This window comes from Aricia agestis, chromosome 16, assembly GCF_905147365.1.
Source record: "Aricia agestis chromosome 16, ilAriAges1.1, whole genome shotgun sequence".
In the NCBI taxonomy this organism is placed as follows: domain Eukaryota; kingdom Metazoa; phylum Arthropoda; class Insecta; order Lepidoptera; family Lycaenidae; genus Aricia; species Aricia agestis.
The window spans coordinates 9,551,539-9,576,507 of record NC_056421.1 but is presented as its reverse complement, the minus strand read 5'-3'; the positions used below and the strand labels follow the sequence as shown (position 1 = coordinate 9,576,507).

Genomic DNA, 24,969 nt, shown 5'->3' with positions numbered 1-24,969 from the left:
CATTTTTTTTCGTTACTCATGCCAAAAACCGCAAAAACCAAAAGTCGCGCTTCCTTTCAGTTTTAAGTCCTTAGATGTAAAAAAGAAAGTATTATAGCAGGAGCTTTTAGCCAACGAATAGATCATTAAACACTAAAATGACTTGGAGCCAAGTAGGTCGTGACAACATTCCTGTTGTGAGTTGTGACTAGAGTTCCCAACCCTCTCGGATTGCCCGGGAGACTCCGGTAATAATGCTTAACCTCCCGTCCTCCCGGAGAGCGATAATTTCTCCGGTTTTTCAAAAACTAATAATGATTGCATAATATTATATTGACTTAGTGAATAATTGTAAATTTATTAATACTTATGAATGACTTTTTTACGAAATTGAAAGAGATAAATGGTCCTGATACTATGTTCTTTCTCATATAAAAAAACTATTTAATATTTTTAAGCTATTCCATAGCTTTTATCGCTGGCTTTCATAAAATAAATCTTAAACATCGTCTAACAATCTACGACATATTGGACCCCCCCCCCTACAATTCTCCCGGGTTGGTCCTTTCGAGAGTTGGCAACCCTAGTTGTGACAGACGTCCATCTATCCTACCGATATTCCGATAGTCTAGTCAGCAGTCTTTGCTAAGAATATATTCCTATAGATTAATATGTAAACCACAAGCAAACAACTTCGATATTGTAAGGACAAAAATAAGGTTATTTGAATGGTCAAGGAAAACGCATGCCAATAGAATTTTAACTTGATGATAAAATACTATATTCTGATATTTTTTTTATTCAAATTTTTTACGAGGCTTAAAATGCACTTGGCATCTATGCCAGCCTCATAGTATTATTCAAAATTAAACTATGCGACCCTTCATTGACAATAAATAAAATATTATTAAAGTGCGGGCCTCTTGCGAAAGAAGAGACGCCAAAATAATATTAATTTGCCCCCCAAACAAATTATATTCTGATTTAAAAACGAGTTTTCTAAATGGTACAATGGAATGGTGGATTTTTCTTAAAGGATTTGGGAACCAAAAATAAATACTCCTAAATTAGAGTGTTAGAACGGGTCATCAGTTTTCTTTGAGGTCAATTTAATGAGGTGAATTCGACCTTAGGTAGCCGGTAAGTGAGTATTAGAAAAATAAATTCAGAAGGTTCAGTAGATTATACTATTATATATTTATTTATCCTTACTTTGAATGTGTCCCTTCTTACAACACAAAATTATAAACATTTTTTGATGTTAAAATTAATAATCTACTAAAAATACTGATCGATTGACAGAGCTATTGTGATTGTCAGCAAGTATGAAATTCTTTGCCACGTTATCACGTTGTTTTGATCAGTTATACTGCAGCGTTTCCCAAAGTGGGCGATAACGCCCCCTTGTGGGCGCTGAAAGCCTTGATGGGGGCGTTGTGGGGCCCATAAAAAATGGAGGGCACTGTGTAGAGACTTATTGGGATGGGTGATTATTAATTTAATATTTTTATCTGGATGCATTTTAAATAAAAAATGCGTCTATTCCCTCACATGTGCTAAATAAACTTTTGGCTAGCATGTTTTGGAGGCGACTTCTTAGACAAACATCATTAAACAAAAATTCCTGAATTCCGGGATTGGAGAAAATGCGGGAATGCAAATTAAGTTAGTGGTAATGGTAAAAATATGGTTTGAAAATGACTAATTTAGCATTTAGTATTCACTTTTATAAAATTTGGGGAAAAGACCCTTAATTTAAAAAAAGATAAGAAAGTAGGTGAAACAATGGGGGCGATAAAAAAAATATTCTCAAAGTGGGCAGTAGACAAATCTATATGTATATCTACAATCTACATATACATATATATCTGTATGAACTAAGTACTAACCCTTGCTCGTGATTATTTACTATGATATTACTATCTACAATATAATAATATTATATTTTCTCTATCCGTCTCTTTAATCGCATTCAAAAGCATGTATCTGTAGATAAACAATCCAACTAGGTCACACGAATATCACTGCCGCATCGAAACAAAACATGACCGTCTTAAAAACTCAAGGAAAACTCTTCTTGTGGCTATTCAATCCGTGAACAAATTCAGGTCAATTTGCTTTGAATAAAATTTAGTTTCTAATTATTATATAATACAATAAACATAAGTATTTTATGTGTCTGAGAATTTGAGGAGTTTATAGACTATTGATATCTTTTATTTCATGAAATACAAACCATGTTTTATAGATTTTTTTACATAGCTTATATTATATATATATATATATATATATATATATATATATATATATATATATATATATATATATATATATATATATATATATATATATATATATATATATATATATATATATATATATATATATATATATATATATATATATATATATATATATATATATATATATATATATATATATAATATATTAACTTTAAAATGTTTGCTTGTCTCTGTCTGGATTATTGGAAAAGTCATATCATAGCAAATACCGCGGACTTCTGGATTATAAATGCGAAAGTGTGTCTGTCTGTCTGTTTCCTCTTCACGCTTAACCACTGAACCAATTTTGATGAAAATTGGTATGAAGATAGCTTGAGGCCCGGAAAGGACGTAGGATACTTTTTATCCCGAAAAAATGTGCGGTTCCCGCGCGATAAACGAATTTAATATCAATGAAAATAAACAATGGAATTGCGGGAGTCAATAATAATCATACGACGCGTAAATATTTTTAATAATAAGCCCCCCTTAAAATATTAATTTTAATTTGTTTTAGCATTTGTTGTTATAGCGGCAACAGAAATACACAATCTGTGAAAATTTCAGAAGTCTAGCTATAGCGGTTATTGAGTTACAGCCTGGAGACAGACAGATAGACGGACAGACATCGAAGTCTCAGTAATAGGGTCCCGTTTTTACCCTTTGGGTACGGAACCCTAAAAAATATTACGAAATAATAACATAATGTTGTTATTTCGTAATTGCTTTATTGCGTAAAAAATCTCATATCTGTAGGCCTACTACGAAACCGTTTTGAGATTCGAACAATCGGCTGAGAAAGCTCCGCCCTGCTCTTACAACGTCATTTCTCGTTTGTTAGAATAGGACGCGGCATGCTCGTACGACTGTTTGAGTCTCAAAACGGTTTCGTGGTACGGCCCCTGTAACATTTTGTGGTGATATCGGGATGCTAATGTCCCTGTGATATACACATATCTGTGACAACTGACAAGCATCCAAATCGGACCTAGTTTCGAAATCTGTATTCTGTACAAATTCAAACGATTCTCCCCTCTATTATAATAATTATTACTGTTAGAAATTTACAATAGACCTGGGGGCTTAGTCAACACATTTTCTTTACCTTTATAACAGAATCGCCGATCAAAAATATTGTATAGAATTGATCGGAATTGATTTAAGCGTACGTGTCATGTCAATTCAATTAATTTGCATTTACGATTCTATACAAAAAAAATAAAGTATATGCTAAGCCCCCTAAGTAATTAGTCGACGGGCTTTCGATAATTTTTAAGTACGTCGAAGTTAGAAATAAAAATGTATGGAATGACAAATCCCATACATATTTTATCATCTCAAAGGCCATGTCAACAAGCGACGCGTTTTTTCAAATCTCATCCATTTTCTAAACTTTTATGTCAAAATCTATTATGCTCCCAGAATATACTTTACTTGTCGTTATTCTTCTAAAAAGTTATCGTAAATCAAAAGACCATTAAACAATGAAAAAGAGATAATAATAAACGTTGAACGTGTGCCAGAGATCAATTGAAATAATATTCTCCACAGAATTGTCACTTGTAGTGGGATCTAGGGTTGCCAACTTTTTTTAAAAAGCGTAATATTATGGTTTGACAAGAATATAAAACATTGTTAGAAACGAATGGTATTTAATATTTATTTAAGCTCCTCTTACTACAATTATTATACCTAAATTTATAATGAATTTCTGAGTACTTACATTCTTACTAAGCTGAGCTGCTATTTTTAACTAATTAAGGGATAATAAGCATATCGATTCTGTAATCAATTAAATAAAATAATGGTCTCTTGTAAATTGTAAGTAATTTTTTTGAAAATTAAAACGTATAATGTTAACTGTTTTAATACAGTAGTATAGTACAGCTGCCCTGATACCAGAAAAGACCGCTACGTGCAAAACGCAACTTTTGGTAATTGACAAAAATAGCGGGAAAACAGATTTCTTGAAAAGTATTATGATTAGTTAAGATTTAATTATTGATTAAAATAAGTGACGTTACGTAGAATATTTTCATGTTCTCCTTTTCTATTTAATATGTTTGTAAGGTAATTTAAAATACATATTTCTGGTTTAGCTTAGCCCGTAAATAACTTTTTTATTCACGCTGCTAGGTTAAAACGCAGTTACCTCGATGGTAACTGCCATTTAGCGTATGATTTTTGTCTTTAAATTTTGATATATCTATTTTTTACATGAATCATACGAAAAAATGCCGCTATGTCGCCTAACTGCTTTATAGATTATTACGTAACTGAGAAGAAACAGATTCATCAATCTAAAAACGCCATTATGTGACGTCAACGGCATTTTTGATTAGTTTAATCAAAATTGGTTTAAAAGTTATCAGTATAATACTAAAAAAGAAAGCAGTTAAATGCACTACCCACTTAATAACTGTATTTTAACTAAGTATTCCACTTCAAATAATTCTAGTCATTAGCTGAAAAGACCATTAGATCAAAAATGCAACAGCAAAAAAAATTAAATTTGAGCAGAAATAAAACCATAATATCAAAACAAATTGTTTATTTGTGAAAGAAACTTAAATGCTTAATTTATTATTTGGTAATAAATTGTAAACGACGTTACGTAAACATCATAACAATCAATAGAATTCTTACTGACTTCTGTCCTAATAATTTCTAGTACAGTACCATAACTAAACATATGAAAATTATAAAAAAGTAACTTAAAAAATATTACACATCCAAAATAAAATATAATTATCAAATATTTATCAAAAACTTAATTGTAATGAGATCAAAAACATTACTTCTATGAGAGATCAAAAAGTAGATATATTAAAACCTAATCATTAATCAGTCTCTTCGTTATTTATATTATTAGTTGGTATTCTTTTCCAGAATGTAAGTTTATGAGAAGGCATAAGTTTGGTTAACTTGGTTAAAATATTCAATTTTCTTGTTTCTGATATTCCTCTCGCACTTTCTCTAGGAGTCAGCACCTCGGGAACAGATCCATTTTTTTGGTTTAAGGTAAGTATCTTTTAAAAAACAAACTTCAGTATAATCGCCGTCAAAATCCGATTTGTAAAACATATTTGTAGCTTTTTCGTTCAAAACTAACTTGAACGATATTTTTCATGTACACTCTTGGTGTTGAAGTTTGAATTCTTCGATTAGAAGTATAGTCAGATATATCGATAAAATCTCCTAATTGCATCTCTTTCACAGCTACCTTTCCAGAATTTGCTTTTTCGACACAATCAACAAAATCTTGAAAGTCATAGAGTTTGCCTGACTTCTTCATGGAGAGTTCTACTTGGTGATGAAAATGATCACAGCTCATATACGTATGCCCTTTTTCGAAATAATTCAATATTATTTTGTTAGCGCTTATTTCATCCGAGTTAATGAGATGAACCAAAAAGAAATAGAGGAGCCAATTTTTATTTTGTGCCGAACAATTGTCAAGCCACAAATCAAAATATTTGGTATCACGATATTTATTGAAAAAAGCTTTAAACGCACTGATGATATCATTCTGCTTCCTTCCAGCTATAGCTTCGTGCCATACAAACGCTAAGGGTTTCTTATCATTGGATTTCCCTAGTGATGCAAATGTTTGGTTGTAAGCTACTAAGCGCTGACAAAATATGACTTCTTTAAAAGTGTCTAGTCTCGGCAACATAATTATTTTCTCAAGATCTGTACTGAAATATAAGTGCGATTCATTTTTGCTGTTCTTATGTTTACTGTATAACATCCTAGCTTTTTTTGCTCGCATTTTGTGGTTTAAATAATCATTGCAGACTTGGCAATCAGTAGGTAGGTAAAATATCTTTGTCATGACATTCGCTGTCAGAATGAATACGGTGAGCTTCGCAGATCTCACACTCTTCATTGCCAAGTCTAGCAAACGATATGTTTAAAGACCCTAAATGTTTTCTATATAAATCGTAAGACATCTGTTGAATAGGATTTTTCTCTAAAAAATTTTCGTGCATCATTTTTACGTTTATATCACTTGGCAGGTATCTTCTCAATGGAGCCCTCCTGTAGTGTGTTAAATAGCGGTCTTTTTGTTTAGTTTTTTAATTAAACCGCGTTTATAAAATGCCATCATGCAAATATTTAAATAATATCCTAAGTTAAATGACGGTCATAGTTTTGTAGTGTAGTTTTTTAGTTTGATTTATTAATATTCTACAACGCTTAAAAACAGTTTAGATATCATAACGTGGTTCTAGTGTATGACGATAATTTAGCCGTTTTATTGCTTATAATGGAAATGGTTCTGGGCAAAAATTTGCTACGTATTAAGGTCGTTATAGTTAAATAACGGTTTTTATACTTATCATGACCATTTCACGGCATTCTTCTGTAGTAGTTCCCCAACCATGTTTTCAATTCTTACTAACATAAACATCAGTTAAGATATTATAACATGTTTATAGCTTAACAATTTAGTTTAGCGGCTTTTTATCTTATGGCCATCTCTAAAAACTGAAAAAAGGGGTCTTATAGCGGCAACTTATCTCAGAAACTAATAAACTTAAAAATATAAGTCAAATAGAACCAGAAAGCTGACAATCTGCTTAGTTTACACATAAAAAAATAAAAATAACGTATTTTTCACGTAGCGGTCTTTTCTGGTATCAGGGCAGAGTTGGCAACCCTAGTGAGATCTGACCTATTTTCATTTATTATGTGGCAACACAACCTAATGCTTATCGATTTTGCGATTATTGGCTGTAATTGCATTAAAAGGTACAAATTGCGGTTGAATTGATAAGCTTTTCTGTAATTATGTACATATGAAAAAGTATAATTATAAATTAAAAATAAAAAAGATAAGATTTATTTATAAAAGAATTATAAGAAATAAAAATAATAAAAATGGGAATTTTTTGTCCAAAATTAATTCAAATTTGTGATTAAATGATTATAATGACAAAGTAATTAAGTATGTATTCTTTTATCCCAAAAATAATACATGACCTAAATGTATTTTTTTCTTTTTAGTCTATAAAGTCCCAAATACCTTTAAACAGTATCCATTCAGTAGTCTTTGCCTTAACAAGTAACACAGTCACAATTTTATCCTTTATAACATTACTGGATGACCCGTGAACTCCCTATAACTTAAATTCTAAATTCCTCACCATATAAACCTTCCCTGGACTTTCACAAATATTTCAAGACTAAGATTTGTTTTAGCGAGACTTACAAAGTTGAAATTCAATTTTATTCATACAGAAGAAGATAAGTGTTTAATATTAATATTTGTCACCAGGGAGGTGGAATCCTGTAGCCAGCTCCTGGCATCCCTGGGCACGTGTCTTCATCACCTCCAGACGCTGCTATCGTGGGGTGCTCCCGGGGAGCTCTTCCCAACGGAGCCCCATTCACCAGAAGAGCTGTTCTCGCAGGCAGACACTATCAACCAGTACTGCTTCTATGGAAGGTGCTTGGGGTTCCAGGTATGAGACCAAATTCGAACTTAAAAAAATGAATGGGATAGCAATAAGGTCGCTCAGAAATTGTACTTCTAGAAGGGCCAATAAGTGAATATTGCTATATCTTATATCTCACAATAACATACAATACTTACCATTGAGGTTCATCCATCAAGTAAGTCGCACCTTAAGGGGAGGTCTTAGTTTTGTGACATCACATTTTTCAATTTTATAAATTTTATAGCGAATTTTTTACATTAATGGCCTGTTTCACCGCTTCCTGATAAGGTGCACCTACGGGCATTTCGGGTTGTTTGACAGATTTTCCATACTCCATCTGTCAAATTAAGTGGTGGATAGCCTTATCAGGAAGCGGTGAAACAGGCCCTAAGCATAGTATATTTCATATTATTTACTGATATTAAATATTGAGGTTGTATAATCACGATTTACCAATAGAAACGCGCGCAGGCCCACCCCGCGCACTCCTACTAATACCAAAGAAACCTAAAAATTTAACATTACAATTTACACCTTCCCTCACCATCGGGCTTAAAGTTTTGCGGGGGCTATACTTTATGATAAAAAAATAGGTTTTCATAACATTATTTAAATTGCCAAAAGCGGCCATTTTAATCCCCTAAATATTTAATAATAAGAATAAGAATACTTTTATTTCCAGCAAATTGCTTAATTTGCTTTTTACTTTTAAGAGCTCTCTCTCTTCTTTTCAGTTCCTACCCTCAATGCGAGGTATACTCAAAGGCATATCCATATGCATGGCCGGCTTCTCCGAGGCCTACTACAGCCACGGGAACCTCATCAGCTCAGTGTGGACCGGGGGCCAATACCTTATTGACCCAGAGATGAGAGCACGCCGCATTGTGAACATCTCGCACTCGGCTAGCGTGGAATTTTGTAAGGCGTTCTGGTTTCTGGCTGAGAGTGGTAAGTTTTTTTTATTAATACATAACTAGATGACGCCAGCAACTCCGTAGCGCCAAAATTAATTATCGCGCGGGAACCGTACATTTTTCCGGAATAAAAACTATCATGTGTCCTTTCTCGGGACTCAAAGTATGTCCATGCCTTTCAGAAAAATCGGTTCAGCGGTTTGAGTGTGAAGAGGTAATAGACAGACAGACAGACGGACAGATGGGCATACAGACAAACACACTTTCGCATTTATAATATTAGTATGGATAAGGGGGCAAACGAGCAAACAGGTCACCTGATGCCCGTGGACACTCGCAACATTAGAAGAGCTGCCGGTACGTTATCGGTCTTTCAAGAGGGAATACGCTCTCTAATTGAAGGTTTGCAAGTCGTATTGATCCGGAAATATTGCTGGTGACTGTTATTGTGAAGATAGATGTTATGTGTTATATCATGTTTCAAACGATACAAAATATGAACATTGTATTTTATACCTATATGTGTCACAACTCACAAGTGACTCAGTAGTCACATCACACAAGGTCCAATGTTCATGGTGAGATTAACAACAATTAAAACATATTTTACATTACAAATATTTATAATTTATTATAACATTCATATTATTGTTATGTTTGCTCTGTTCTTGTTATGTCTCAAAATTTAGTCCTGGTTTATTCTTTTACATAATATCAGTGCCGTAAACAGGGCAGTGCCAGCGGTGCCCAGGCACAGGGCGTAGACTCTGGGGGGCGCAAGATTGACCAGGCAGGACTTTTGTTTTTTCTGTTTTCTCCCGATAAGTTCCCGCTGCGCTTCTAGTGCTTTAATTATAATTGGAGCACTAGGAGATTTTTTTATCACCCTGGATAGACAAAAATAGGCCTAAACATAGCGTTGCTCTCTTTACCTATAATATTTAAAAAAGGGCGTTTTTATAGAAGCTCGCACAGGACGCAAAAAAGGCTATTTACGGCACTGCATAATATGAAATCAAAATTATATAGTTTGCTCTATTACATTGTTTATATCGCCAACTCTCAAAACGCTGATTCACCTAAGTTCGCGTTTTGAGTCACTCAAAATTTTCTTGTGGTTTTCTAACCACATCTTATCGTGTATTTTCCAGAAATAATGAAGAGGGTACCAAGCATAATGTCATCTACTGTCGCTGTGAACAAGTTAATCACTATACCGCCCGAGCCCATACACATGGTCACCAATAGCGGTGCTGAGCTAACAGTGCTGCCGCCGACAGTACATATTGGATTACAGGGGCTGAATGTTACACTGATTAGCGCTAGTAAGAGGGAAGGGATGGTAAGTACTTATAAATACGTTACCAACTAACTTATGAGACCGAGCTTTGCTTGGAGCTTAAAACGGGGCAAAATGGACTAAGCTATGGTTTCTCAAAGACAAGACCTACGATACGTACAAAATTTTGTGGAATACAGCCGTTGCCAAGAAGCATAATAAAATTCTCTTTACTTTACACAAGAATTTTGTTCACTACAGTAGAAGATAATAATTATTATTATATTTTATTTATGTAAGTAAATGAAAAGTATTAATTTCGAGCTGCACTGCTGTTGCAATGAATCGTTAATCTTATTACCTGATATAAAAACATAAAATTTTAAATCTCTTGCGCAGCAGCTGACTCTTAGATAAATAAAAATAACTGTCAACTGACACCTGATGACATTTAATTTAATTTCAGAACGACGATTCTTCAAGTCTCCCGCCGTCAGATGGCGTGCTATTCCACTGTCATGGCGGCGGCTTCGTCGCTCAGAGCTCCAAATCCCACGAAACGTATTTACGGGACTGGGCTTCCAAACTAAACATGCCGATATTATCAATCGACTACAGTTTGGCCCCACAAGCGCCTTTCCCTAGGGCACTAGAGGAGGTGTACTACGCCTATTGCTGGATGGTTAACAACTTTAAACTCATCGGGACTACTGGTAAGTTGAAGAAGAAGGTGATAATGTAATAGAGATAGCTGAGTAAGTAAAAAATCATTACAATATTCAATGATTTGTCGCTATATTTTTCGTCACAGTAACGCAGCGAGTCGACGAATATCTAGTTATCTGTATCTAGGTTGTATTTCAGTTGTTTGTTGTCCTATTCTTTTCGTTTATCCCCAAAAGTTTCGTATTATACAGAACATCTATTCGTGTTACAAATTTGTTATTAATATCGTAGGTTTTAATTGAAAGATTTTATAAACAATATTAAATTAAGCATCATTAAAACTGATGTACCTTTTCGTGTTATAACAAATTGTCCTTTTCAGGTAAACGCATCGTCTTCGCCGGCGATTCTGCGGGCGCAAACCTCATAGCGGGCTGCACGCTCAAGATACTGACGTCAGACCTGCGTCCGCCCGACGGGCTGTTCATGGCGTACGCGCCGCTGCTGATATCCTTCATACCGAGCCCGGCGAGGCTGCTGTGTCTCATGGACCCGCTGCTACCTTTTGGCTTCATGATGCGGTGTCTCAAAGGTAGGTCAAAGTCTCCCGGGTAGTTTACAAGCTACCTCGTAACGAGTTGTACGCTCAAAGGTAAGCTATAAGTTAACGCAGCGAGGCTGCTAATTATTTTAGATAGACTGAGACACACGTTGTATTAAAGTTTTTAATCTTTTTTTCAGCGTACGCCAGTCCAAACGGCAAAGGCAACGATGATAAGAAATCCAACAAAGAACTAACATCGTCCAACGCTACCACACCAATCGAAGGGAACGGGTTTCTAAAAGTTAGCCCGTCACAAGGTTAGTACAGTCACGTCTCTTTTTTAGCGAAAGTGCTTGAAAAATATTATCACGTTCTGTGAAGATACAAGTGTTTCTCTAAAACCAATGTAAATTACACTTTTTTCATCGTAAAGTAAAGAAAGACAATGAAAAAAATGAATCACATCTTGTTTAGGTTAAATAAATTCACAACTCAATTATTGTGTATTAGGGAGATCGCAGACGACAGATTTTTGTGCGATCGAGTCTGCGGCGCTCATACAGTCGGTATGGCCGCGGCCAGCGTGCGCATACGCTAAATGCGTACGTCGTATACGTCCATGCATATACATTTCCGACATTAATCCAATACGAACTAAACACAATAAAGACAACAACTCACATCATTTCAACAATAATATATACCGCAATTTTGGTTTCGGATTTATTTTTGTTTTGGGCATGTTTTAAATTTTGTTTTTGTATCCCTATATCTAAACTTACCCTTGTTTTTTCAGAAGCAATAAGCGAAAGTCCGTCGTCGTTCGAGGAGGTGTCCCCGTCTGATCTGTTGGAGCTGCAAGCGGTGGTGTCGGGCAGCGAGCGCCGCCGCTCCGGCGACACCACCGCCAGCGCCTCGCTGCGCACCGAGCACACGCCCACAGGTGGGTAGGGCTCCGCTACCTAACGCGGACGCCAGGATCTAGTTGTTAATATTTGGTTACCTATCAAGGTGTTCGTTGGCATTGCCATGACGTGATATGGGCCGTGTTCGTCGGTGTAATTCATAGTGCCAAGCGCGCACAATATTTGGCGCATGTTAAAATCATGTCATGCTATGGCAGCACAACAAAAAAGGAGCTTTACAGCTTGGCAGCCGGCAGGTAACAGAATATAAACAACAGGTTTGGGGCGTTGCCCTGACGTGATAAAATTTTGACATGCGCAATGAAACGTTGCATCAAAGCGCATGCATCAAAAATTACGCCGATGAACACGGCCAATGACGAGACACAGGTATGTTTGGCGGTTTGGCACTCTACAAGCGACGTTAGCTCCAAAAATATATCCTTGCAACATCGTCCATAACAATTAATTGGAATAATTTGTTGCAGATATAACGCCTACCGAGGACAGATCGCAACAGTACGTATCAGATTTCCTAGAGCGGTACGTTTTCGACAGTGACACCGACTCGGATGGGCGACGGTACCCCGTCGTTAGGCCCGCGCACGCCAGGTACCGTCCCGTGCCGCCGTGTGTGCGCAATTAGAGACGGGGACTGAGACAAAACTAAAAAGTTTTAGCATAATCAATTAAATATTCGTATTTAATTGATTACGCTAACCGAATAATCGTTGATCAAAAGAACTCTCCCGTTTTTCTTGTAACTTCGTCAATAGAACATTTCTATAAACGCGATGTTGAGATAGCTGAATTGGTTATAACATATAACTATAAACTATATTCTCATATAAGCTGTCTATATTCCTGGCGTGGAGTATTCATTCGTTAACCTGTCGCTACAAAATATAATTTGATGGTGTGATCTTTGTCCTATTTTATATGTTATTGCTTCTCTAAGTTACTGTTTCAGTCCCTGTCTCTATGAACGGTTGACACGCTCGCGTACGGTTGTGCTACCACGCTCGCATTTTGTTCTGTGGTTTGAGCTAAAATGAGTGTGCACGCTACACTATAACTCTTTTGAAATAAACACAAAGCACAAGTAAGGTTAAGGCGCCTACAGCAAATTTATATTGCCGCAGCCTTTATAAAACATGCAATTATTTCCATGAAAAAATTATTTATCGATAAAACGAAAACTATATGTAAATATTAATAGGTAATTATGATACGCATCTTTCATAAATAATGCATTAACATATAAATTCATTAACATTTTTATAAAAGTGTTGACGCAAGCATTTGCACGCACTTTGCGTGCACACACGCACTGACGTATACGTTGAGCTGAACTTGCAACAATTCAATACTAACTAAGCGTAATAAAGACAACATTTTACACCATGCACGCATTTTGCGTACGCACACAATATGTTTTGCGTACGCACACGCATTTACTTATACGTCGACAATGAAATATAAACGAAGTCTATAAAGACAAAGATTTATATTTTTTACAGAATATACACTGAAATTTTCACTGTTTTTTTTGTATGTTAACTTTTGTGTCTGCAAATCGAAACACCTTGTGATACACTGTGTGATTAGCGAAGCTTGTAAAGCCCACTTGTGTTTAACATGTTATCACATTCGTTCTTTATATATTTTGTGAAAGAGAAGATTATCTGTAATTCGTTTATCGGGAACCGTACATTTTTTTCGGATAAAAAGTATCCTTGTGTGTCCTTTCCGGGACTTAAAGTATCTCCATTCCAAACAGCAAAATCGGTTTTGCGGTTTGGGCGTGAAGAGGTGACAGACAGACAGACAGACACACTCACATTTACAATATTAGTAAGGATTTAGAACGACGCAAGTGGGTTTAAGTGGTGCGGTGCTAAATTGTTGTGATGATTTAGGCGCGATTCGACCAAACTTGAAGTTACACGAGTGTGACTATACTGAGAATAATTTTACTCTTTCAATTTACTCCAGGATATCTTCGTTTGCGTTTTACCAAGTTACTCGAAGAGTATGAAATAAAATGACAATTATAGTTGACAATGACACCGACCGTGACAGTTGACACCCTGTCGTGCAACTATTCTCAGTTTAATATTTACTCCACCAAAATAGCCCGTGTAAATATTTACTCCCATGTAATAACCTTATTCTTGGATTACAAGTTGAAAAAACGCAAAACCAGCTTACTCTTAGATTAGGAAACAGTTATACTCGAGTAAAATTTTACTCTCGTTTGGTCGAATACGCCCATGTTTCATTATAAAGTCTGTCAAGAAAGTGAAGAAATTAAAAAGTGGCAACATCGTAGTGTCATCCCTTTTTTCTTAAATTGATTTGAAAGGGAAACACTACGATGTTGCCACTTTTTAATTTCTTCACTTTCTTGACGGACTATACATTTCCTAGTTTCTACGTTTTTTGAAAAACCCATAGTCATAATTAATTATTTTTAAAGTTTAAAATTGATTCTTATATTTAAATATAGAACAGAAAACAAAATTTCTTTGCGTTCCTAATGAAATGAAATCGAAAGTAGCCACGACTGTAATTATTGTTGAGTTGCAATGCCCGGCGCACTTGATTTTGCTATAGCATGATGCGTGTTGTAGTATTTATTTTTATTTTTTTATTGTAGTTTCTAAAATTATGTCTATTACAGAGAACCAGATTCGGAAAACTCAAGTACGTTGGTCGGAGAGCCACCGCTTATTATAGATTCCGACCAAAAAGATAAGAAAAAAATTAAAACACGGTAATTATCGTTGCGAAGTTTAAACTAAAATATTTAATATACGTAGATGGAAATCTGCATGAATATCGCTTTATAATGAAATAAGAATTGAAACGGGGTTTCGTTTCGTTGAATTTGCACTTAAACAACTCGACAGAAAATGTATTTTCTGTCGAGTCTCTAGGATTTTAGAAGTTACCAAAAAAATAATATCGTGTCTTTATAAAAAGTTTCTTCAGAAATTGCATACTTTTGTAAGTTTCTTGTAAAACTATCCGAATGTTATACTCTTAGCAAAAACAATACATTCTACGAATGGTTGTAAAAATCTGAATACTGTTGTTAATGTAAACTCAAAACAGAATCTTATTATGTGTCTTCTTGATTGTTTTCATATCATAATACACTATTAAACCGTTTCATTATTGTTTTCATATCATAATACACTATTAAACCGTTCTATGTATTTCATTTAAATATTTGAACTAACGTTTCCAAATTAAATTTAAATAATTCTAAATGTAATCCACTTATTACATGTGTTAGAAAGAGATAGGACGGTTCAACAGTTCTCGCTTGATGTGTTTTCTGTGTTTTGTGTTTTTTGTCTCACGCCTTCATGTTTGTGCCAGTATATTGTCATCTCTTTCTATTCCCTGTAGTATAAGCGAGGCGGCGACAGGTATAATGGGCGCTATGTCGTCTCGGCTGGCGTATATCACCGGTTCTAATGACATCGCGGGGCCTACGAGAGATGAGTGAGTATGATTTGAGGTTATAAAATTTTGTTGTGACGTCATATTGTGAAACTACGCTTAAATTCATTTTTACCACTCTACTTATAAAAATATTTACACAATGTATACGATGGTTTTGACCATGTCTTAAACGTTAGAAAAAACTCGATAAAAATCGAATGAATCGTATTCCATAATGTGGTGGTGCGGTTGTACTTACAGTTCGATGCCTACACTCGCGAGTGGGACGGGCCTGTGTAAAGTTTTTAATAAATAAATAAAAAAAATATTCTCGTACGGCTAACACATTATATTATTATCACATATTTTGCCGCGCTTTTATGTAAATTAATATCGTCAATAGGCGTAACTATGCTCTAGCGGAGTGACGCGGAGTGCCGCATCGTTGTAGTTCCGTTGTCGCGTAGTGCGAGTTTTTTTTTTTTTTTTTTTTGCCGTGACATGTCGCGTGGCTGCAGAGCAGTGTCGCCTAGTACTCGCTCTTGACTTTTTGGTACGCCAAAGAATATCTTATGATTCTTGAGACGCAATATTGGTATTGAGTATATTAATATAAGCCTAACTGTTATGAATCATAACTTGAGTATGGGAGTACATTAATATGGACCACAGTGACGACGTATTTTCTGTGACTCCAGGTTGGCGGCGCGTACGAATCTCGACGCGTTGATCGCCCGCAGTCCGTCCGACGAGTTCATATTCTCCGTGCCGCGAGATCCCTTCCTCTCGCCGTACTACGCCGACGATGAGTTGCTCAAGCGATTCCCGCCTGTTAGGATATTGGTGAGTTGTGTTAATTATTATAATTATTGCTATTATTTTGCAACTTCGGTCGAGCAGAAATTTGTTAACTTATGGAAAGCGTACATTTTACTCGTAATAGTAAACGTAAATTAACTTTTGTCTGAGGGCTCGACGTATATTACGTACAAAATTCCTTCCAAATCGACTAGGCTTTGTGCATAAATGCTTTATTAAATAATAAGTGATCGCTTTTAGATTTTTTCCGTGTCATGGCGCTACACGTGACCATTGAAGAGTATTATCAGAGACTAGACATGTATTATTGAAATATAATACACTAGCTGTCCCGGCAAAAGTTGTTTTGCCGTAAAGTGATTTTCCCTGTTTTCCTGCTTTTCTCTTGAAGTTTTTTCTGTTTTTTTTTTTTCTATTGACCTCACGGAGCCCAAGACCTTTCCAACGAATGCAAAACCGTGGAAATCGTTTCGTGCGCGGAGTTATAGCGTCCGGAAGGAAACCCCGACGTATTTTTATATATTAGATAAGTTATCAAAACTGTTTTCATTCCAGACGGTACACTTGGACCCGTGTCTCGACGACTGCGTCATGTTCGCCAAGAAACTGAAGGGTCTTGGCAACACGGTGGGCATAGATGTATTAGAGGGACTACCGCATGGATTCCTCAACTTTTCTCTTGTGAGTATACTTGTTTATTAGCCTTTGGCAGGGCCGGATGAATATTTTTATGAGTACAGGCCACTTTAAATTGCCATCCCTATGTACAAACTCTGCCCCCCCCCTTAGGGTATACTTCACGGTATAAGCACAGGGTAAAACAACAAAATGATAAGAATACTTTAGGGTGTGTATGTGTCCCTCACACAGAGTTCACCATGAAAGTAGCAGCGCTGAAACAATGTCCTTTTTTTATAATTTGTACAGTCAAGAGCCCCAGCGTCAGTCATTCGCCTACACAAGGATTTTAAAAAGTTACTATTTCAGCGTTACTTTCACACACAGGGAACTCTATAGTATATACAGGGGACTCATACACATCCTAAATTATTTTAACTTTGTCTTGTTACACTCACATATCAATGTGATAATATTGTTTTAAGTTCATGCTGCTGTTAGTTACAATGATTTTGAGCTTACATCCCCTTAATAATTATCTATATATATATAAAAATGGATTTTCAATTGTGTTAGTAACGCAAAAACGGCTGAACAGATTGGGCTAATTTTAGTCTTAAAATATTCGTAGAAGTCCAGGGAAGGTTTTAAAGTGACACGAAGTTCACCTGGACAGCTAGTTATTATTATAACTTTCATTAATACTTAATGATTTTATGTTGTTTTTAGATGGCCAATGAAGCGAATGAAGGATCAAAGTTGTGCGTTGAGAGAATAAAACAGTTGTTCGACTTAGACACTACAAAATTATGAGCATGTCGTGTCATTTATAGATATGTAGGGCTTTAGTATGCTGTGCCTGTATTATAACTAACAATTAAAATGTAAAAAGTATATTTCATTTGCCTGTTTATGTTGTCTAAAAAAGTAAAGTGTAATTTATTTTTGTCTATGGTAACACTTGACTTAGAGTTGCCATACCACAGCAACTTCATTAAATCATCAAGAAAAAATATAATTATTTTAGCATCACAACTTAATATTGTATTAGGGATTTATTATTATGTGTTCAAAGTTTATTGATGTCGAGATGTTGCTATAAGCAAAAATAAAATAACGAATTATATTCTCAATAAATAAAATTTATAATGAATTAAGGATTTTAAATATTGATATTGTAAATACTTTAATATTTTTAACTAATGGTGCGATGGAAAATATTTGGTGTCTTTTTAATTTGTAGTGCAAATAATAATTATTCATGATATTGACACGATCAAAAATACCAAATATGTAATTTTTATTAATTAATATCTACTTTATAAAATATATAAGAAACAACATTATGTTAACCACACTTATGTACAGTCTTTTGGATTTACTTATTATTTCAAAAATAAATCGAAAGACTGTTCAAATGTTATAAATATAATATGATAATTTTATAGTACTTACCTACTTACCAAAATGTGCAGTAGATATTATTTGCAAGCTTTACCTACCAAGAGCTTTTAAATATTACAATATTAACGTCAGGCACCCATTCAATGGTTTAAATTATTTGCAACTGTTAACGTTAACGTTATTTCTGAACATTTCCAACATAATGAAACAGTAAAAGACATCACTGTGATTAAAATTCATTTTGTGAATACCCATGTTTAACAATATTGTTTGTAGGACCATTGAAAATAAAACCTCGTTTCTGCATAATATCAAGTTTTTTTACTAACTTTTATGATCGTAAGACACTAATTAAATTAAATTATTAATATATCCTAAACAGAATAATAGAAAGCAGGAACATTGAAGCTGCTGATGGTTAATTAATGTCCGCAAAACCTATTTTAAAGAATATTTTATTGGTACTTAATATGCACTATTTAATTGTTATTTGAATTGACTGGCAACATTACGTGCGTAATTCCATCCTGTTTGTGCAAATTTTATTACATGGTATGTCCAAAATTTTCTAAATTATTTTATAATAATAACATCTAAACGCAACGCTTATTAGATAGAATATAAATAAATTAATGTGTAGATATTATATTACAAGTTGGAAAAGTAGTCCGCCTCAATTAATATATCGAGTTATAAAGAATATTAAAACTATTGTCTATTATATCTAGTGTTGCCATATTCGTCCGTATCTTTTACTATATCTACACACAATTTAAATATACTTACGACGGATTTTAATCTGAGCGTTTTGTATCATTTATAATGATAATTATAATTATTTATAAATTTGTTTTTATCTGCAATTAACTTATGAATTTGAAATGTTGGCTTGAATAATGATTTTATATTTTAATGCATTTTTAGGTTAAGAAGGGTAGAATAGTAATTAGTTTTTAAATGTTTTTAATTTAAATATACTTTGAATATACTTTGAATAAATGAAATTCAGCTTAATGATTAATTTACATTTACAGAGTTGCACTTTTTTACTTAGGCTGAGCGCAAACTACTGACAAAACTGTCGCTGCGACTTTTTTTTCTTTTTATTAGGTTAGGTCTCTCCTATTATTATTATATGTATATGTAGTTCTCGTACATAACATAGAAATTTTGGCACTTGTGTTTGTAGTTTCCTTAAAACGAGGCGGCAAAAAGACTCTAAATGGAGCTTGGGACGCCTCTTGGACTTAATGTGAAGAATGTCGCAAATCGTTACAGTTTTGTCTTCCGAATGCGTGTAGCTAAGGCGCCTTTCCACATTATGCGGTACGAATTACGATATCGGATATCATCCCAATAAGACACAGATGTGACAAGGACAGGGATGTGTTTTAGTATAAAACACATATCTGTCTTTCTCATTTTCGTGCACTTTAGGTAAAATAAGTGCTTAAAATCAACGTATAATGTTTTCTGTATATCGCATCACATAATGTACAAACGTTCTTAGGGCCGTGCTACACCGGAATGGCAGCGGCGAGGCGAGCACTTTCAGTATTATATGATTTTAAACTTTATCTTCATTATTGTAATACATAGTATCGCTTGAGAAGTCTATGGCCGCTCGTGGCCCGCAGGCGGCCGCGATTTCTGAAGCAATACTATGTATTACAATAATGAAGATAAAGTTTAAAATCACATGACACTAAAAGTGCTCGCTTCGCCGCTGCCGTTCCGGTGAGGCGCGGCCCTTAGGCTGCGTCCCCATCAGACACGGCGCGGCGCCGGCACCGTGTTACGGCACTCGAACGAGTGTTTGTCCAGACAAGCACTCTCGTTCGAGCGCAAATATCGACTGAATAGGGACGCACCGTACGCGGCACCGTGACAGGGTGCGGCGTCGTACCGTATCACGGTGGCGGCGTCGTGCCGTAAGTCGTAACACGGTGCCGGCGCCGCGCCGTGTCTGATGGGGACGCAGCCTAACTGTTAAAACGCTGTGATTTTTAACACGTTTACATTTATGTGGTATAAACTTATACCACAGCTTGTACTAAGATATGTCAATTTAGTCCAAAGGCGACTTTTAATTTAATTCTAGAATCTATTTAGAGTCATGTTTAATTAACAATTACTTTTGTAATTTTTGGACTAACTTTAACTAACAAAAACATTGAAATAGATTATCATTGTCTTAATCTAATTAGTTATGATCATGATCATAACTAATTAGATTTAATTTAATTTTTGTAGATGTAGTAGTTCACTGTTTGTTCCTTTTCATGTTGTGATTTTTGATTTAGTTAAAATATAAATAGAAGTTTGCAATATTTTGTTTGGAACATCTGCGTTAGAACTTGTGTTTAGAGGATGAAAAATGTAGCAATAACCCCGTCAAGATATTTATTCTATAAACCTGCAGGATTATTACATGATATCTTGCAACAGCTATGCAACAGTCGCTTGACAGCAGTTATGTAATGCAGTAGTTATAAGATATTGTATCTTATATCTGTTCTCTATCGGAAATTTGATTGACAATCGTATTGTGCATTGGTACTAAACCTTTTTTTATACGGGCCACAAACGCGTTTTGGTCTTGGTGTCGCAGGCAGTAACTAAAATATTTTTGGGGTAAAAACTTCAAAGCGGAGGTTGAGGTTGGTATAGCCGGATCGCCTGTTGCGTAAATGTCGCAAGATACGTCATGGCCCTGCTGATTAGAATATGAGGTCACTACTCTATACATGCCCCGCGTTCCATTTAGCGTTAAAAACGATCAAAACGCTCAAAATAGGAAGCATTTTGAGCGTTTTGATCGTTTTTAACGCTAAATGGAACGCGGGGGTCGTGTTATCGCATACCACCAGTGTCTACAGATGTTTTGACAAATCAGTATGAGGAGTCGCAATGCAGTATAATATACTCGTCTTTGAAATTATGTGGGTTCATCAATGTTAGCGCTCCTAAAGTTGTGACTGAACTCTTATTAGAATAGCCTACAGCTACTGTTAAAACTGAAAATAGTTTGTAAAGAACGAAAACATTAGCGACATCGCATCTTTAAAACTAATGGGTAATAAATAATTTTATATTTTGTTATTGTACTTCTCTTATTGCAATTTTATAGTCTGTGATAGTGAATTGAAAGCTTTTGAAAAGCGTAACAGTATTTAATGCACGAAAATTATAATAAATGTTTTGTGTTGTATTACTGTTGTATTATTTAAAAATAGCAACACTGGAAACCCGATACTACCACTTCCATACAAACGGCGCGAAATCGCCGAGATATTTACCTACTACTCTGGAAAACAGCCTAAACCTAATTTCAACCTTTTGCATTGCGTTTAGCGTTCATAGTACAATAACTGTCTGCCGTCTCGCTTCAATCTGTCAGGGCTGTCAATCGAGCGGCGGCCGACGGCGCGACGGTCGGGCGGCGAGCGCTCGAGTCGTGCACAAAATACAAAAGTGCCAGCCTAATAGTTATGTCCACACTGTGCACTTTCATCTTCAATTTTCGTCATCAACTTTCATATTGGCGGATTCAATAATTGAATGCGTCAAGGAAAGCAACGCCAATATTGTCATTTTTGAAGTTTTGGATACGGTCCGAGGGCATGCCTCGCTGGCATGCCTCACGTTCGCTGTTGACTGCGCTATAACGCATGCCCTTGATGAACAAAAAAAGTCACAGTGTGGACAAAGCTATTGAGACTTGTAGTCCGGTGACCAGACGCTTGTGTTTATAATACCTGAACTCGGGAGTGAAATTTCTGTACCGTAAGGTACTAATTATATATTCTGTGCTACCGCTACTAATAATACTAATGTGAGACCTATCAGTGGTGATAAACATTTCACATTAATTATAAAATTTCCTTTACCCACACCCAGGAATTAATAAATATAAATAAAAATTCATCATCTTTATTTCATGAATTAGAAGTTCCAGTAAAACAGAGACCAATGAAATTTTTTCAAATGAAGAAGTTTTGGTAACATGTTATAGGTACATACTATGATGAAAATAAAATTTGTTAAAAAATTAACAAAGAATTTATTATATGAGATGAAACGAAATGACAGAAGAATATTAACACTTTAAAACTCAGAAAAATTAAAAACAATACACCAAATGATTGCGAGGTGTCATATTATGTTGATACGTACACTTCGTATTAAACAAAATATTGTGAAAACCTATACTTATATTAACCTTACATTATGTCACAAGTACAGTAGAAAACAGACAGAATTTATGCCATGAAGTTAAAAGAACGCCTAAATGTATTATTTATACAGATATTAAAATTATCAGTTACATGCTAGACAATGTATTGGTATTGCATCATTTGTATAATAGACCACAATTCAAATTGCAACGTCCAACAACATGCGTAATCCCAACAGTATATTACATAAAAACATTGACATTAGACAATTATCAGTCGTACACCTATATTATGGCCTCAAAAAGTCCACAACCATAATCCTATTTCATTACCGTTTCACATTATTTTCTTTTTAGAATCAGTATCTATGTGTGACTCAATTTGGTTATCACTTCCACAGTTAGTTAGCTAGCTTGTGACTTTCAATCGTGTCCATTAACTTTTGCATGAGGAACGGTCCCATTAACTAGATTTAGTGGTTGAGGTTGTCTTATCGTTTTCTGTAGTACGTGAGCGTCGGCAGGCTCTATCCGTTTGTAGTAATGTTCTTTTGTCTCAACTATTTCAAAGCCAAACTTTTTGTAGAAATCTATTGCCCCCTCGTTATTAACTTGTACATGCCTGAAAATAAAAAACATTTTATTAACACAACTGTTCATTTTAATTGTAATTTAACTAACAAACAATAATATTACAGGTGAACAAACTTAATCTTTACACAATCAAAAACTTTATGCTAAACAATTACAATTAAATAATGATTAGTACAGATTTTAATTAACAGGTGCTTGACCTTACTAGTAAAAAAATGTGTGCTGTGTAAAAGGGCTCCTTTAAAATATTATAGGCATTTAATTTATGTTACATACAGATTACAAAGTCATTCAATATTTACATTGATCAGTTTTTTATACACCTCTATCATTGTTATTTGGATTTATAAAAACCATACTACTGTAAAATAATGTGATTCATCAGATCATTGAATATTAAACAGGCTATACAATTGAACAAGATAAGATATAATTGCTTTATGCATCTGTTTATTATGTTACAAGTTAAAAACAGTCATAAAACTTGATTGCAACATTTTTAATTTTAGATAGAATACCCTTATAATACATTTATAAAATAAACAAAATACATCTTTAGGTTACAATATAATGATATTGTTTTTAGGGTATTAAGTGGGTGGAAAAGTGGGTACAGTAAGTAATTATAGCCCAAAAACTCCTTTGATAACAAATATGATGAGAATAGGCGGTACTTACAGGAAAATGCTATCGAAATTTCCGTCTTGTTCCACAAACTTGAGCACATGTTCAACCATCAGGCTGCCTATGCCCAATCTTCTGTAGGGATACAGGCACCCTAAAGTCATGATATACAATCTTCTCGTGTTATCTGATGTGTCTATTCTACAGCACACCGCTCCCACTACGATATCATTGTAATAGGCCAGTTTCGCTAACTCACCAGCCTCCAATACGTCTTTGTAGAACTTGTCATTGTAAGACACTGGGAACACGACGGTGTTTAGTTTCTTTAGCTGTTTTATATTATGCGGGGTCACGTCGCCGAGTTCTATTTTAGCTCTGGAATAGGAAATGTTCTTTTACACACAGATTCAAGCAATCATGGACAAACGTCCTTATTAACAATCGCAACGAAACCACTTTGTTAAAACGGTAAAGCGAACTTGACATGTCTTGAACTCAATGCACATGTATTTACCTAGTCATTTTTAGTTACTATTATTTAATTATCACTAAAATCTAAAACTAATTCACAGTTATATCACACGGGATCACTCCCGCCATCTACCATAATCGCACAAGAAGGGCCTAAAATTTTACGACCATTTTTATTTGACAGCTATAAATGGTGTTGCCATTTGACATTTTTCTTTTTTAAAAGCTTGGTTTTTACTAGTCAAAAAGAAAACGGCGATCATGGCAGTTTGCCAACAGTTTGCAAGTTACAACTTTGCAGTTTGCACATTGTATACAATGATGAAAAACTCAAAGCAGATATGTTACTACCGCACGCGTTGTGAAGATTCAAATACGGCCCAATTGGGCCGTCTGTTGTTTAGTCTGCATAGAGCGCAGTCACGAACGTGTCGCGTCTTGTCTTACCTAAATAAATTGAAAATGACGTCGTGCGTGTTTCGAAAATGTACCAATTATGACTCGAAAGTAAACAAAACACATGGAATCTCTTAACACATGTCTTGATTGCAATAAATACCTCGATTATTTACATTTTCAACTATTTTTTCGAACAATCTGGAAAAATCGAATTTTCGTCATAGCTCAGGCGAAGAAAGAGACAGCGATACGATTCGACGTTTAAAAATAGAACTGTCTCTTTTATGTAAATAGTTTTCGTATCTTTTGTTTCACTTAACTGTCAAATTTGTCGTCTGCAATTTTGAATTTGAAAATTGTTCGGAAGAGATTTAAGCCGGCAAATAGTATGGAC

General features: G+C 34.9%; 2 protein-coding genes across 8 annotated transcripts in view; one reads left to right on the top strand and one right to left on the bottom strand.

Annotated features, from left to right (window-relative positions):
- Positions 1 to 19,852, top strand: part of LOC121734649 (hormone-sensitive lipase) — a 32,709-nt gene extending 12,857 nt beyond the window's left edge. For 4 of the 7 annotated variants that reach the window (XM_042125243.1, XM_042125242.1, XM_042125240.1 and 1 more), the window contains 13 exons: positions 7,543 to 7,729; positions 8,440 to 8,653; positions 9,771 to 9,961; positions 10,365 to 10,611; positions 10,947 to 11,156; positions 11,306 to 11,425; positions 11,905 to 12,051; positions 12,502 to 12,625; positions 14,697 to 14,789; positions 15,431 to 15,526; positions 16,165 to 16,309; positions 16,841 to 16,966; positions 17,633 to 19,852. In XM_042125243.1, the coding sequence (XP_041981177.1) occupies positions 7,543 to 7,729; positions 8,440 to 8,653; positions 9,771 to 9,961; positions 10,365 to 10,611; positions 10,947 to 11,156; positions 11,306 to 11,425; positions 11,905 to 12,051; positions 12,502 to 12,625; positions 14,697 to 14,789; positions 15,431 to 15,526; positions 16,165 to 16,309; positions 16,841 to 16,966; positions 17,633 to 17,716 (1,984 nt within the window). In that variant the 3' untranslated portion in view covers positions 17,717 to 19,852. The remainder of the gene's footprint in view (positions 1 to 7,542; positions 7,730 to 8,439; positions 8,654 to 9,770; positions 9,962 to 10,364; positions 10,612 to 10,946; positions 11,157 to 11,305; positions 11,426 to 11,904; positions 12,052 to 12,501; positions 12,626 to 14,696; positions 14,790 to 15,430; positions 15,527 to 16,164; positions 16,310 to 16,840; positions 16,967 to 17,632) is intronic. The other 3 variants (XM_042125244.1, XM_042125246.1, XM_042125245.1) reach the window with 3 other exon arrangements.
- Positions 19,853 to 22,224: 2,372 nt separating this feature from the next.
- On the bottom strand, positions 22,225 to 24,363 carry LOC121734835 (probable N-acetyltransferase san). The gene is made up of 3 exons (XM_042125461.1): positions 24,220 to 24,363; positions 23,757 to 24,080; positions 22,225 to 23,106 (listed from the first exon to the last, which is right to left on the bottom strand). The coding sequence occupies exons 1-3, from the start codon at positions 24,225 to 24,227 to the stop codon at positions 22,908 to 22,910; spliced, it is 531 nt and encodes a 176-aa protein (XP_041981395.1). The 5' UTR covers positions 24,228 to 24,363; the 3' UTR covers positions 22,225 to 22,907.
- Between the last annotated feature and the right edge of the window lie 606 nt (positions 24,364 to 24,969).

What these genes read in the sequence shown, in the direction of transcription:
- LOC121734835 (XM_042125461.1), bottom strand. An exon ending in AATTTCGATAGCATTTTCCT is followed by an intron (nt 23,107 to 23,756) that starts GTAAGTACCGCC and finishes TTTTATTTTCAG; the next exon opens with GCATGTACAAGTTAATAACG.